This window comes from Oncorhynchus gorbuscha, linkage group LG26 (assembly GCF_021184085.1).
Source record: "Oncorhynchus gorbuscha isolate QuinsamMale2020 ecotype Even-year linkage group LG26, OgorEven_v1.0, whole genome shotgun sequence".
Classification (NCBI taxonomy): domain Eukaryota; kingdom Metazoa; phylum Chordata; class Actinopteri; order Salmoniformes; family Salmonidae; genus Oncorhynchus; species Oncorhynchus gorbuscha.
In genome coordinates, this window is record NC_060198.1 from 15,917,426 (window position 1) to 15,929,831 (window position 12,406).

The window sequence follows — 12,406 nt, forward strand, 5'->3', positions numbered from 1 at the left end:
CAAGGGGCACTTTGCGTACATACAGTTGAAGTCGGAATTTACATACACTTAGGTTGGAGTCATTAAAACTCGTTTTTCAACCACACAAATTTATTGTTAACTAACTAGTTTTGGCAAGTCTGTTAGGACATCTACTTTGTGCATGACACAAGTAATTTTTCCAACAATTGTTTACAGACAGATTATTTCACTTATAATTCACTGTATCACAATTGCAGTAGGTCAGAAGTTTGCATACGTTAGGTTGACTGTGCCTTTAAACAGCTTAAATTCCCAAAAATGATGGCTTTAGAAGCTTCTGTTAGGCTAATTGACGTCAATTGGAAGTGTACCTGTGGATGTATTTCATATTCTTCTATATTGCTTGCTTGAAAAAGCTAAGCAAAAACAATCAAATAACAGCTATATGACAGAGTAGGTCTGGACTGTGATTTTGAGGCTTTCAAGCATCCAACAGATGAAGCGACAATCAAGAGGGAACCACATGGCTTGAGCAGAGGGAGGAGTTTGTCATATGGGGGACATCTGTCTGCAGATCTCCAACTGACATCAATACTCTTTGCCATTTTACTCAGGTGACCAGTAGTCAGGATGCGCTGCGGAAGACGTGGAACCCCAAGTTCACGCTGCGGAGCCACTTTGACTCCATCCGGGGCCTGGCCTTCCACCCCGTGGAGCCCGTCCTGGTCACTGCCTCCGAGGACCACACCCTCAAACTGTGGAACCTCCAGAAGACCGCCCCCGCCAAGAAGTAAGAGTTCACATAGGCTTACCCTGCTGTCAGTCAAACACCTGGATCATATTTACTAGACCCCAAACAATTAAAATGTTTGCCTTCATTTAACCAGGTAAGTAATTGAGAACACATTCTCTTTTACAATAACGACCTGACCAAGATGAGAGCGATACATAGTAATAAAGAAACTCTCGGTTTGCACTAATGAATATGACCCAGTCAAAGACCGTTATGCTTTTAAGCAGGTACTTAAGTAGTGAAAGTGGATAACTTGGTCACTTTCAATGGGGTAAGAGTCATGTGGAATTGTTAAGAGCACTACAGTAAAAAGGCAATCGATAGCTAATTTATGCCTTTTTCTTATACATTTCTGATGGCTGTTATGGGACATTTGGTTTTAGTTTGTGTATGCTCGTTGGATATGTACATCAAAGATAGTTATGTCCCCTGTCTGTCTTCCTAGGTGTGCTGCCCTAGATGTGGAACCCATCTATACTTTCAGGGCCCATCGGTGAGTAGTCTTATCCACTATAACCCAACCTTTTTAATAACTGGACAGCTGGACTGATACTCTTGTATACATTAATAATTTGTTCTATCAAATGTATTCCATACAAACCATCAAATGTACATATTCACATACTTTGTATCTTTGCATAAGTAAAACACTACTAAAGTGCAATGACAAAAAAACAAGTGTTGAATTTTGTAGTAACAGGTATTGCCACTTTCTTCTGTAGGAGTGCGGTGTTGTGTTTTGTCTTCCCAAAACAAGTTGAAGTTAATAATGAGATGAGTTTTCCTGTCTTCTGTAGGGGTGCGGTGTTGTGTGTGACCATGAGCTCCACAGGAGAGCAGTGCTTCAGTGGGGGGGTGGATGGAACCATTCAGAGCTGGAACACCCCTAACCCCAATATTGACCCCTATGACTCATATGGTATTCCCCCAGTTGCCTTAGCTACACCCCTGATTATTAGTACATCTCTCTTCTTTCTCTTTTTTCATATTCTCTTCATCTCTTCATTTCTTCACTGTTCTCATCACTTTACTCTTCCTCTCTCCACTTCTATTTTCCCTTTCACTACATCGCTCTTTAACTCTCTATCTGACATTCCTTTCATCCTCCTCTTTCACTCTTTTTTTTCCTGTCTCCACATGATCTTTCGTTCTCTACCATTCCCTGTCTCCTTTTCCCCTCCCTCCTTTTAACTCTCCCCACCTCTTCCTCTTCATAGCTCTCCTTCCTTCTCTCTCTTAACTCTCCCTCTCTCTTTCCTGCAATAGAGCCCTCTGTGCTGCGGGGTGCGCTGTTGGGTCACACTGACTCAGTGTGGGGTGTGGTCTACAGCTCGGCCCACCAGCGCCTGCTCTCCTGCTCCGGGGATGGCACTGTGCGCCTGTGGAACGCTGCCAACACCTCCCCCGCACTCGCCATCTTCAACGAGAAAGGAGGTGAGGTGCTGAACGCAGATCAGATCGACGACATGATCCCCCAATAGACTTACATTGGCTGTCCCACACAAACACTGCACTAAGATCCGTTCATAAAACAGATGCCTCACACATATTTTACTTAATGTTCCACAATGTCTGCTCTAGGATCAGCTTACAAAACACCAAATTCACCCTCTTACACGGACTGTCCCACATAACCACTGCTCTAGGATCAGCTCATAAAATATATTTGTCATTTCACGCTATACAATGACCTACAATCTGCCCCATAGTTACCCCAGGGTTTCCTAAACTAGGGGTCGCGACACCATGATGAAGATGGCACCGGAGGGGATGGCTGCCGTTTTATGGGCTCTTAACCAGCCATGCTATTTAAAAAAAATATATATATTTCACATTGTTGGTAACTTATTTTGTACCCAATGTTGCTGCTACTGACTGGAAAGAGCTTCTGGACATCAGAACAGTGATTACTCACCTTGAACTGGACAAATCATTTTTCTTGAATGAGTCGGACGAGAGGGATTTACTCCAGACACCCGACAAGGCCCTCACCCCCGTCATTCACAGGAGAAAGAGACGGAGATATCGCAGAAGGAGATCGGGGTGCCTTGTAAGGATCCGGCGACGAGTAGCTAATCTGCCTTTTCCATAAGTACTATTGGCCAGATAATAAAGAGGATGAACTACAAGCACGTATATCCTACCAACGGGACATTAAAAACTGTAATATCTTATGTTTCATCGAGTCGCGGCTGAACAACGAAATGAATAACATATAGCTGGCGGGTTATACAGTGTATCGGCAGGATAGAACAGCAGCCTCTGGTAAGACAAGGGGTGGCGGTCTATGTATATTTGTAAACAACAGCTGATGCATGATATCGCAAGGTTTTGCGAGCCTGAGGTAGAGTATCTCATGATAAGCTGTAGACCACACTAACTACCAAGAGAGTTTACATCTATATTCTTTGTAGCTGTCTATTTACCACCACAAACCGATGCTGGCACTAAGACTGCACTCATTGAGCTGCATACGGCCATAAGCAAACAGGAAAATGCTCATTCAGAGGTGGGACTCCTAGTGGCCGGGGACTTTAATGCAGGGAAAATTAAATCCATTTTACCTCATTTCTATCAGCATGTTAAATGTGCAATCAGAGGGGGGAAAACTCTAGACCACCTTTACTCCACACTAAGAGATGCGTACAAAGCTCTCCCTCGCCCTCCTATTGACACATATGACCATAATTATATCCTTCTGATTCATGCTTACAAGCAAAAACTAAAGCAGGAAGCACCAGTGAACCGGTCTGTAAGAAAGTGGTCAGATGAAGCAAGATGTTAAGCTACAGGACTGTTTTGCTAGCACAGACTGGAATATGTTCCGGGATTCTTCCGATGGCATTGAGGAGTACACCACATCAGTCACTGGCTTCATCAATCAGTGCATAGATGTCGTCGTCCCCACAGTGACTGTACGTACATACCCCAACCAGAAGCCGTAGCTTACAGACAACATTCGCAATGAGCTAAATGGTAGAGCAGCGGGACTCTAACCCGGAAGTTTATAAGAACTCCCGCTATGCCCTCCGACGAACCATCAAACAGGCAAAGCGTCAATGCAGGACTAAGATCGAATCATACTACACCGGCTCCGACACTTGTCGGATGTGGCAGGGTTTGCAAACTATTACAGACTACAAACGGAAGCACAGCCGCGAACTGCCCAATGACACGAGCCTACCAGACAAGCTAAATTACTTCTACTCTTGCTTCGAGGAAAGTAACATTGAAACATGCATGAGAGCATCAGCTGTTCTGGACGACTATGTGATCACGCACACCGTAGCCGATGTAAGACCTTTAAACAGGTCAGCATTCACAAGACCACCATTCAAGCAGACCACCATAGTCCCTGTGCCCAAGAACACTAAGGTAACCTGCCTAAATGACTACAGACCTGTAGCACTCACGTCTGTAGCCATGAAGTGCTTTGAAAGACTCCTCACATCAACACCATTATCCCTAGACTCACTCCAATTTGCATACCGCCCCAACAGATCCACAGATGATGCAATCTCTATTGCCCTCCACTGCCCTTTCACACCTGGACAAAAGGAACATCTATGTGAGAATGCTATTCATTGACTACAGCTCACCGTTCAACACTATAATGCACTTAAAGTTCATCACTAAGCTAAGGACCCTGGGACTATACACCCCCCTCTGCAACTAGATCCTGGACTTCCTGACGGGTCGCCTCCAGGTGGTAAGGGTAGGTAACAACACATTCTCCACGCTGATCCTCAACACCCCAGTGGTGCGTCTCAGTCCCCTCCTGTACCCCCTGTTCAGTCATGACTGCATGGCCAGGCACGACTCCAACACCATCATTTGCCGAAGACACAACAGTGGTAGGCCTAAATCACCGACAACGATGAGACAGCCTATAGGGAGGTCAGAGACCTTTCTACACAGAAGATCATACAACATTATTGCTTGATGGTCTTCTGAACTTCCCAATACTTTTCTGATGCATTTCAGTTACGTCAAACCATACTGTCTTCATATTGAAATACTATCAAAAATACTGTGACTGATTTGTAATTAGACTGTCATAGTCCCAATCTTTTTAAGTAAGCATTGGCCATTGATTGCATAACTCTTTTTACATGGTGGGGGTCGCAAAACATTTTTGATATCAATATGGGGTCGTGGGTCAATAAAGTTTGGGAACCTCTGAGTCAATTCAGAACATTACCTGCCCCAAAAAGAGGTCTGACCTAGGACAAACCAGGTCCCCACAGCCAAACCCTAATCTCTCCACCTCTACCTTTATCGGATTCAGAGGTAAAACTGATCAAGAATTAGCTCCATAAAGAGTTACTCAATGCAAAAGAAGGTCTGACCTAGGACCGTGGTCACCACAAGCAAATCCTGCCCCCTACAGCAGAACCACTGCTCTAGGATTAGCTCATAACCTTTTCCACTCTGTCTGTTTCAGAACTGGGCGTCCCCACGTCAGTGGACCTGGTGTGCAGTGAGTCGGCCCACATGGTGACATCGTTCAGCACGGGGGAGATCGGACTCTTCAACATGGAGACGCGGCAGCTGATCCTCAAGCTGGACCAGACTGGAGAGCCCGGTAAATTCCGCTGCCATTTCTACACAGTGACTATATGGATTTGTAACTCGAAAGAGAGTATTTGAGTGCAATATGTGCTCACTACCTATTTTCTTGCATTCTCCCTGTCAACTCCCTTTACCCCTCTTGTCACAACATAAATGTTTTATGTTTATGCATTAAAAGTCATACTCTTATTTTGTTGGTGTACTCGCTTCAGAAAGTTTCCTTCGCATATTTCTTTGTTTTATTAGCAACAGGGCAGAGCAGCTGGTATATCAGCACAGTCTGCAATATAACCCTATATAACCCCACTTATATTATAGCTCTGTGGATGTTCAACTCCCTACTTTTGAATCATTTTGTCTTGATTTATAACTCCCATTTATCCTGTTGTTCTGACAAATGACTACATGTAAATGAGAAAGGCTAATCGGCAATGTTCAGTTGAGTTTCCTGTCTTTTCACATCCACCCCGAACACACAGAAGCCCCGTGCAAGATCAACAAGGTGCTGAGTCACCCCACTCTGCCCATCACCATCACGGCCCAGGAGGACCGACACATCCAGTTCTTCGACAACAACACAGGTGAGATGGACAGCGGCCAGTTTGAACCAACATTCCAGCTAGAATGAAAATGAAATGTACACATAGTAAGACAAACACATTTTGTCACAGTATAAAGTGTACTTATAACAGTTGGTATAAATACAACATTGAGGGCATTGATTTTCTACTCATTCTGGGTTCCTATTACAGGGAAATGTATTCACTCCATGGTAGCCCACCTGGACGCAGTCACCAGTTTAGCTGTGGATCCCAATGGCTTGTACCTGATGTCTGGCAGTAAGTATTTATCTGGAAACAGAGAAGTACTAGTGTTTTGTTGGTTAGCGTTTCATGTAATTACAGCAATATTGTTCCTTGCATAACTGGAGATACAAACTGAGTGTGGCAAATATAATATCTGAGTACAGAAACGGAAACGGAAGCCCCCTTGGATCTTTCTTGTGGAAACTTTCACTAAAAGGCAGTTGTATAATTGTAACATCTCTATCTTTCTCTCTGGCTCCCTCTCACTCTACCTCCCTATTTCTTTATATTTTTATTCTCGCCATCTTCCACCATGTTAGGCCACGACTGCTCCATCCGCCTGTGGAACATGGAGAGCAAGACATGCATCCAGGAGTTCACAGCGCACCGCAAGAAGTCGGACGAGGCCATCCACGACGTGGCGTTCCACCCCACCAAGTGCTACATCGGCAGCGCCGGGGCCGACGCGCTTGCCAAGGTCTTTGTATGACTGCAAATCCCAATGGCTAACAGCTGCGTCCGGCTCGAAGGACCATAAAAAAGGGGATTAGGTGTGGTGTAACTGAAGGGAGAGATGGAAGTTGGAGCCCAACTCAAAGGCAGTGTGGAAGGAAATGTAGTGCGGTGAATGGGTAACTAGCCACTGGTGTCTGAGTCTCAACCAGTGGCAGTCTAGACTGAAGGTTAGACACCTGATGGTTTGAAGGCTGAAAGGGGTTAACGTTTTGAGAGAAGGCGGCTACTATCCTTCCACCGTATACTTCCTGTCCTGCACACACACTCCCCAGCTAACCCGGGCAGGCCTGGGTGCTACAGCCAAACCAGGAGGAGACCAGTGGTCAAAGACCAAGTGGATATCCAGGAAATTCTCAAGACCTGTACTCTCATTTAGAAACATTGCATTTGTTTCCTAACTAACAGAAACACAAGACTCGTAATTCTGCACCCCCACCCCTAAAGACTGCCTGTGTCTTCAATGTCGTCATTTTCAAAGATTTCATGAAAATGTGCCTTTTTCGTCAGTCTTGCAAACAACGTTATTTTACAGTTTGTGTGCAACGTAGGAGATTTTACAGTTTGTGTGCAGTGTAGGAGTGGGCAGGGCGTTCAACAACAAGTTATAATTTATTGTCCAACATAGTACTGGACATTGTCTATTCCATTTGATCCATAAAACTTAAGTTTGAAAATAATTATTTTCATCGGATGTACACAGCATATGTATGGCTAGTGGTCATTGTCACAGTACTGTTTCAATTATTGAACGAGGGAGTTGGGATCCACAATGCCCTCCAATCCACAGTAGTGTGCAGAACTGGAGTCCCCCTAAAAAAGAAACATTGAAAAGAAGTTTAAAGTAACCTGAAAGTCAGTTTGAAGTTGAAGTAAAGGCCATGAGCCTGCATTTCCTTGATGTGTGATTTATTATAGCCTTTTGTATATGTCCATGTGGTTTTGTATGTAATCACAACAAATTGGAAATTACTCCATTATTTCATCTCTTAAACAAGTACAAATGTAGCTTTTTAAGTAGTGCCTATTGTCCACATACTTGTTTTGCATTATCTTGAAAAGCCAAATAATTGAATTGTTTAATGAAACTTTGCAAACAAAATTCCTACATATTAGCCCATATGAATCTGTCACCTAAGTGAGAAGCCATCCTTGTATTCCAGCTTGCTTTGCTTCACTGTTGAATCAGTGTCCAGATCTAAATTGCCTGTACACAGCCAAAACACCGACTTAGCCAGGCCACCACCTTTCTTAAACTTTATTTAGTTTCCAATTAAATTGTAAATGCTTTTATGCTTCAGTTCTCCTAGGTACAAGGAGTGCCTATTTGGTGTTTGGATGTTCCATTCTTTACGTAAATAGGACAGCAACATTGTAATATACTGTAGCAATATAAGTAGAAGCGTTAACTCTTAACAAGAACTGTCCTGTGACAATTTGCTAGCAGTAGATCAATTTCTCAAACTTTGTTTCACAATTTAACAGAATTGATTGATCAATGTTGTGGTTTGACCTAATTTGAATACATATGCTGCTTTATCATGCATTTATAGTTGAACCAGACAAACTGCACTGAAAAATGGTTTGCAGTGAAACAGTTATTCATTTGATTGTTTTTTTTTTCATTTGAGCTGTGTATTTATGCCTCTGTGTCATTTAAGCCAAAATAATCAACCAAGTATTGTCTTACAATGACAAGATGCTTCACAGAGAGCCTGCAGATGTGAAGTTTCCTGCAACTGCTAAATTGGCTCTTTCAGCTTATAATGCTAAGTTAGCTCTTTTGCTAATGCTAAGTTAATGCTAATGCCATGTTAGCTATGACTGCTAAGGTAGATTCTGCATAGATATCCTGCTTGCCACTGTGCTGAGTTAGCCCTTTGGCTCCTATTTTGACTGCAGAACTGAGGTCTCTTAGTACTCAACTGTGTTTAGGCGATATGACCAGCACTGGTCAGAAAGCAGGGTAAATGCTTTATGTAATAACTGTTTGAAAATAGAATTTTGTCTAATTATTTTGAGCAATTACTAGTTTTTTTTATTTACTATACATGGTTGTTGAAAAGGGTAAATCCTTGTTAAATACAGGTAGATATTTTTTTAAAGAATATTTTCTGTTTTACTTGAAAATTTAAGAGTTATTCCTTGGGGGATTTGTGTACTTTGTTTTTTTTGTAGTTCAATGGTTGGAGATTTGCCGGTCTTATCAAAAGTTATGCCTTTGGTTGTGAGCACTACAAAACAAGACAGATTTTGTCATTTATTCTCCAAGTTGTCTCATCTGCAGTTGAACAGTGAGAGATTAGGATTTCGCTATCTACCAAATGCTTTGGTCTAAAATAAGGACTGTTGAATGACGAGGATGGATCAAAATCTGTGGGGAATTTGGTGTGCTTGCGTTGTACAAAGATCTTTTTTTATTTACTTTGGTGTCAGGTAATTTTAGACAATGTAAGGGAGAGAACAAAAAACGTGTACAGTTTTAAAGTATAAAAAAAATATTTATTAACACAGTATATTGAATGGCTAAACATGGTGATGTGAAATGGAGTCCGTATGTATGGTGCCCTTGTCGTGGTAAACGTACAGTAGTCTCATCACAACACTGAGTAGTTGAACAAAAGAGGAATTGGTATAGGGCCCCCTGCTGCTCACAATGTGGAAGAACCATATTTCAGCAGGTTGGCTCTCATTTCATGTCTTTTAATGGGTATGTCCATGACAGAATAATGAGGGCTGACCATAGGCTAGTGTTTTGTTTTGTGTTTTTGGTCGTAGAGAACAACTTTAAATACTAGTCTTCTCCAAATCAGTTTGATTGCGCTGTCGTTTTTGAGACAGTGAGTCTATCATGTCTGCATACTGTCGTCAATTGGAATAATAATAATAACCAAGCAAACAGTGGTCCTCCAGAACCAGGAGTCGGACAAGAACTAGGATTTGAACAAAGAATTATTGTACTGTGATAGGCAGTGTTAAAGCAGAATGCTCTAGTCTAAATAGTGACTCATATATGCGTCAAATTCACTTGTCCGTTCTGAGCAGCAGGGGGTGTTGCTTACGAGCAATACAAAGTGAATGAGAAGAGATCACACAAAACCAAGAACCTATTAATAACCAATGGGAAAATAAACAAGTCCTGGGCGAAACCAAGTTTGCCGATTGTAAATCAAAAGTGATTCCCCTTTTAACCTCCAGTTGTATAGAGAATTCTTTTAAGATGTGAATTTGATAAATATGCTAATTGGACTGTACATACAGTACATATAATTATTGTCATTATAGTTTATTCTTTTTTCATGATGTATTGTATTTTTTTCTCAGATGGGAGATTTATCAATAACAACAATAAAGGAATATGTTGTATATCATACTGGTAATGTAGTATTTGTTTCCCACCTTTAGAATAATGCATTTCATTGGTTCAACATTATCACACATTTTCCATTCAAGTGTATACCTACCTATAGGAAAATATATTTGTATTTGATTATTTTAAGTACCCCATATTACATATTAATTGTAATCCAATTGCAATGTTTATACCTTGCAAAACTCCTAACAATTTTTTTTAAAACATACAGTATTTTAAAAATAAATCTAAGATGTATATTTTTTAAATACAAAAACTGGTATGTGCATAAGTATCATTTGTTGACAATGTAGTACTTTTTTAAAATGTTACCTTCATTTAACTAGGCAAGTCAGTTAAGAACAAATTCTTATTTTCAATGACTGCTTAGGAACGGTGGGTTAACTGCCTGTTCAGGGGCAGAACGACAGATTTGTACCTTGTCAGCTCGGGGATTTGAACTTGCAACCTTCCGGTTACTAGTCCAATGCTCTAACCGCTAGGCTACCCTGCCGCCCCACTTCTCCCAGTGCGTAAGAGACCACACACCAGAACAATGCTCAGCCGAGCGCATTAGGGGCCGTTCCATCAATTACTTTTGCCGTGGGGTATGTCATAGGGAGCAGTGCCTGTTTTCTAAGCAAATTAACATGTAGAGTCGTTAGAAGATGACCAGAAAATGCTACCTGATATTCTGGTCAGAGGCACTCAGCTGACTGTTGTTTTTGTGTGTTCTATTTAAGGGTTCAGTTTTGAGGCTGTGAGTTGAACTCTTAACAGATGTTGTGTACGATATTGGGCACCAGCTTATGGAGGTCATCATAGTCCTCCATGAAGAACAAGTGCTCCTTGACTGGCTCGCTGGCTATGTCTTCGAGCTGCTCCTGGGAAGCACAAGCAAAACCAATGGAGTAGGCAATTACACCTGTTCACACACACAATACACACACACCATATATCAGTTTCTTTCTCCATTCAAGTACTTCCATTCAAATGAATCCATTCTCCGTCAAGGTAGTCCCTGACCTGATTTAAATAGATGAAAGCAATCATGTGGAAAGTGAAACCTTGCTTTCATTCACTCAAGTCACCAAATGGGACCTTAAAAATGAAGGAGAGGTGTGTTTTCCAAGTCTTCAAATAGGGCCTCTCTGCCCTGCTACAATTATTTTCCACCCCCCATTGTTCCCTCTTAGCCAATCCCCTCTTGACCTTCCCTCCCCACCTTGCTTACCTAACTGTTGAGTGGCCAGCGCAGGGGACCTGACGTTGTCATATGAACACCGTCAGTGATAACTACCATGACCTTCTGCTTACTCCCGTTCAATTGTCTGGAAACTTCCCATGTGATGAACGCAATGGCAACCCCTGTGCTGGTCTCCCCGCTCCAGTAGCTTATCCCCAAAATGGTGTCCAACAGCTCCTCCTTTCCACCATATGCCCCAAGGCCTATCTCCAACCTCTGCTCATATGTATACTGCACTAACGCCACACATGTGTCCATGGAAGATGTCGGACGTTGACGTAACATTGGTGACAAACTTGAGTAGGGTGTCGAAGTGGGCGGTGCCCATACTGCTGGAGTCATCCAATAGGAGATGAGGTTGTGGGCATTGAGGCAAGTGTGGCTGCTCACCAGGCAAGGTGTGGAACACGCATTCTACTAGGGGCAGCGCGGTGGAGACTTAAGATAACCAACTGACAACGGGCAGGGAGAAGACGCCGGGCCGACACCACCTGTGGATGGGAAAAAATACAAAGGAGGATAAAGGAGAACACGGAGGTTGTCAGTTAAAGTGTGTTTAACTGATGTTTGGAATCATAAACTGAAAGATTCCTCATCAAAAAGAATGGATAATTGTGTAGAGATTAATGGAGTGCACAGTTGGATTGGTGAAAGCAATGACACTGTTGCCTTGCTTCTTTGACCCAACCCTATATAGATCAGTGGCAACCTCAAAAAGGTTTAGGAAGTTATAAAAGTATTGGAACAGAGCCTGTGACCCATTCGTTCCTCTTTCAGAGCCCATTTTGACGTCTTACCTTGTCCTGAATGTCAGCCTCTGCCATGTCCGGTCTCTCGCAGTCGTCCAGCCCCTCGACGATTCCCAGGAACACATTGACACCTGACTCCCAGGCAAGCCTTAAAGCTTCCTCCACGTGGTCCGAGGGCCAACCATCCACCAGGACCACGTCAACGCCTCTCCCCGATTACCATTGCTGTATGTAAAGTAGCGCTCATTAATGTGGGCCAAGGCCTTGCCTGGGACAACATTGACTTGTTAATCAGGATACGATAAAACAGTTTTTTTATCTACGGGAAAACAAAAATGTGTGTTTCTTATTGAACAAGTCCAGGTAGTCCCTCCCTATTTCAGGTAGTCCCAGGAACAGTCAATGAGCGAGTTT

The 12,406-nt window shown here is 42.6% G+C and overlaps 1 protein-coding gene across 1 annotated transcript in view; it reads left to right on the forward strand.

The window, feature by feature from the left end:
• LOC124015271 (striatin-like) overlaps positions 1 to 10,018 on the forward strand; it is a 93,150-nt gene extending 83,132 nt beyond the window's left edge. The window contains 8 exon segments of the mRNA XM_046330389.1: positions 576 to 751; positions 1,200 to 1,247; positions 1,552 to 1,673; positions 2,021 to 2,188; positions 5,199 to 5,339; positions 5,806 to 5,907; positions 6,079 to 6,165; positions 6,453 to 10,018. Of these exon segments, the coding sequence (XP_046186345.1) occupies positions 576 to 751; positions 1,200 to 1,247; positions 1,552 to 1,673; positions 2,021 to 2,188; positions 5,199 to 5,339; positions 5,806 to 5,907; positions 6,079 to 6,165; positions 6,453 to 6,622 (1,014 nt within the window). The 3' untranslated portion in view covers positions 6,623 to 10,018.
• The last annotated feature ends 2,388 nt before the right edge of the window (positions 10,019 to 12,406 follow it).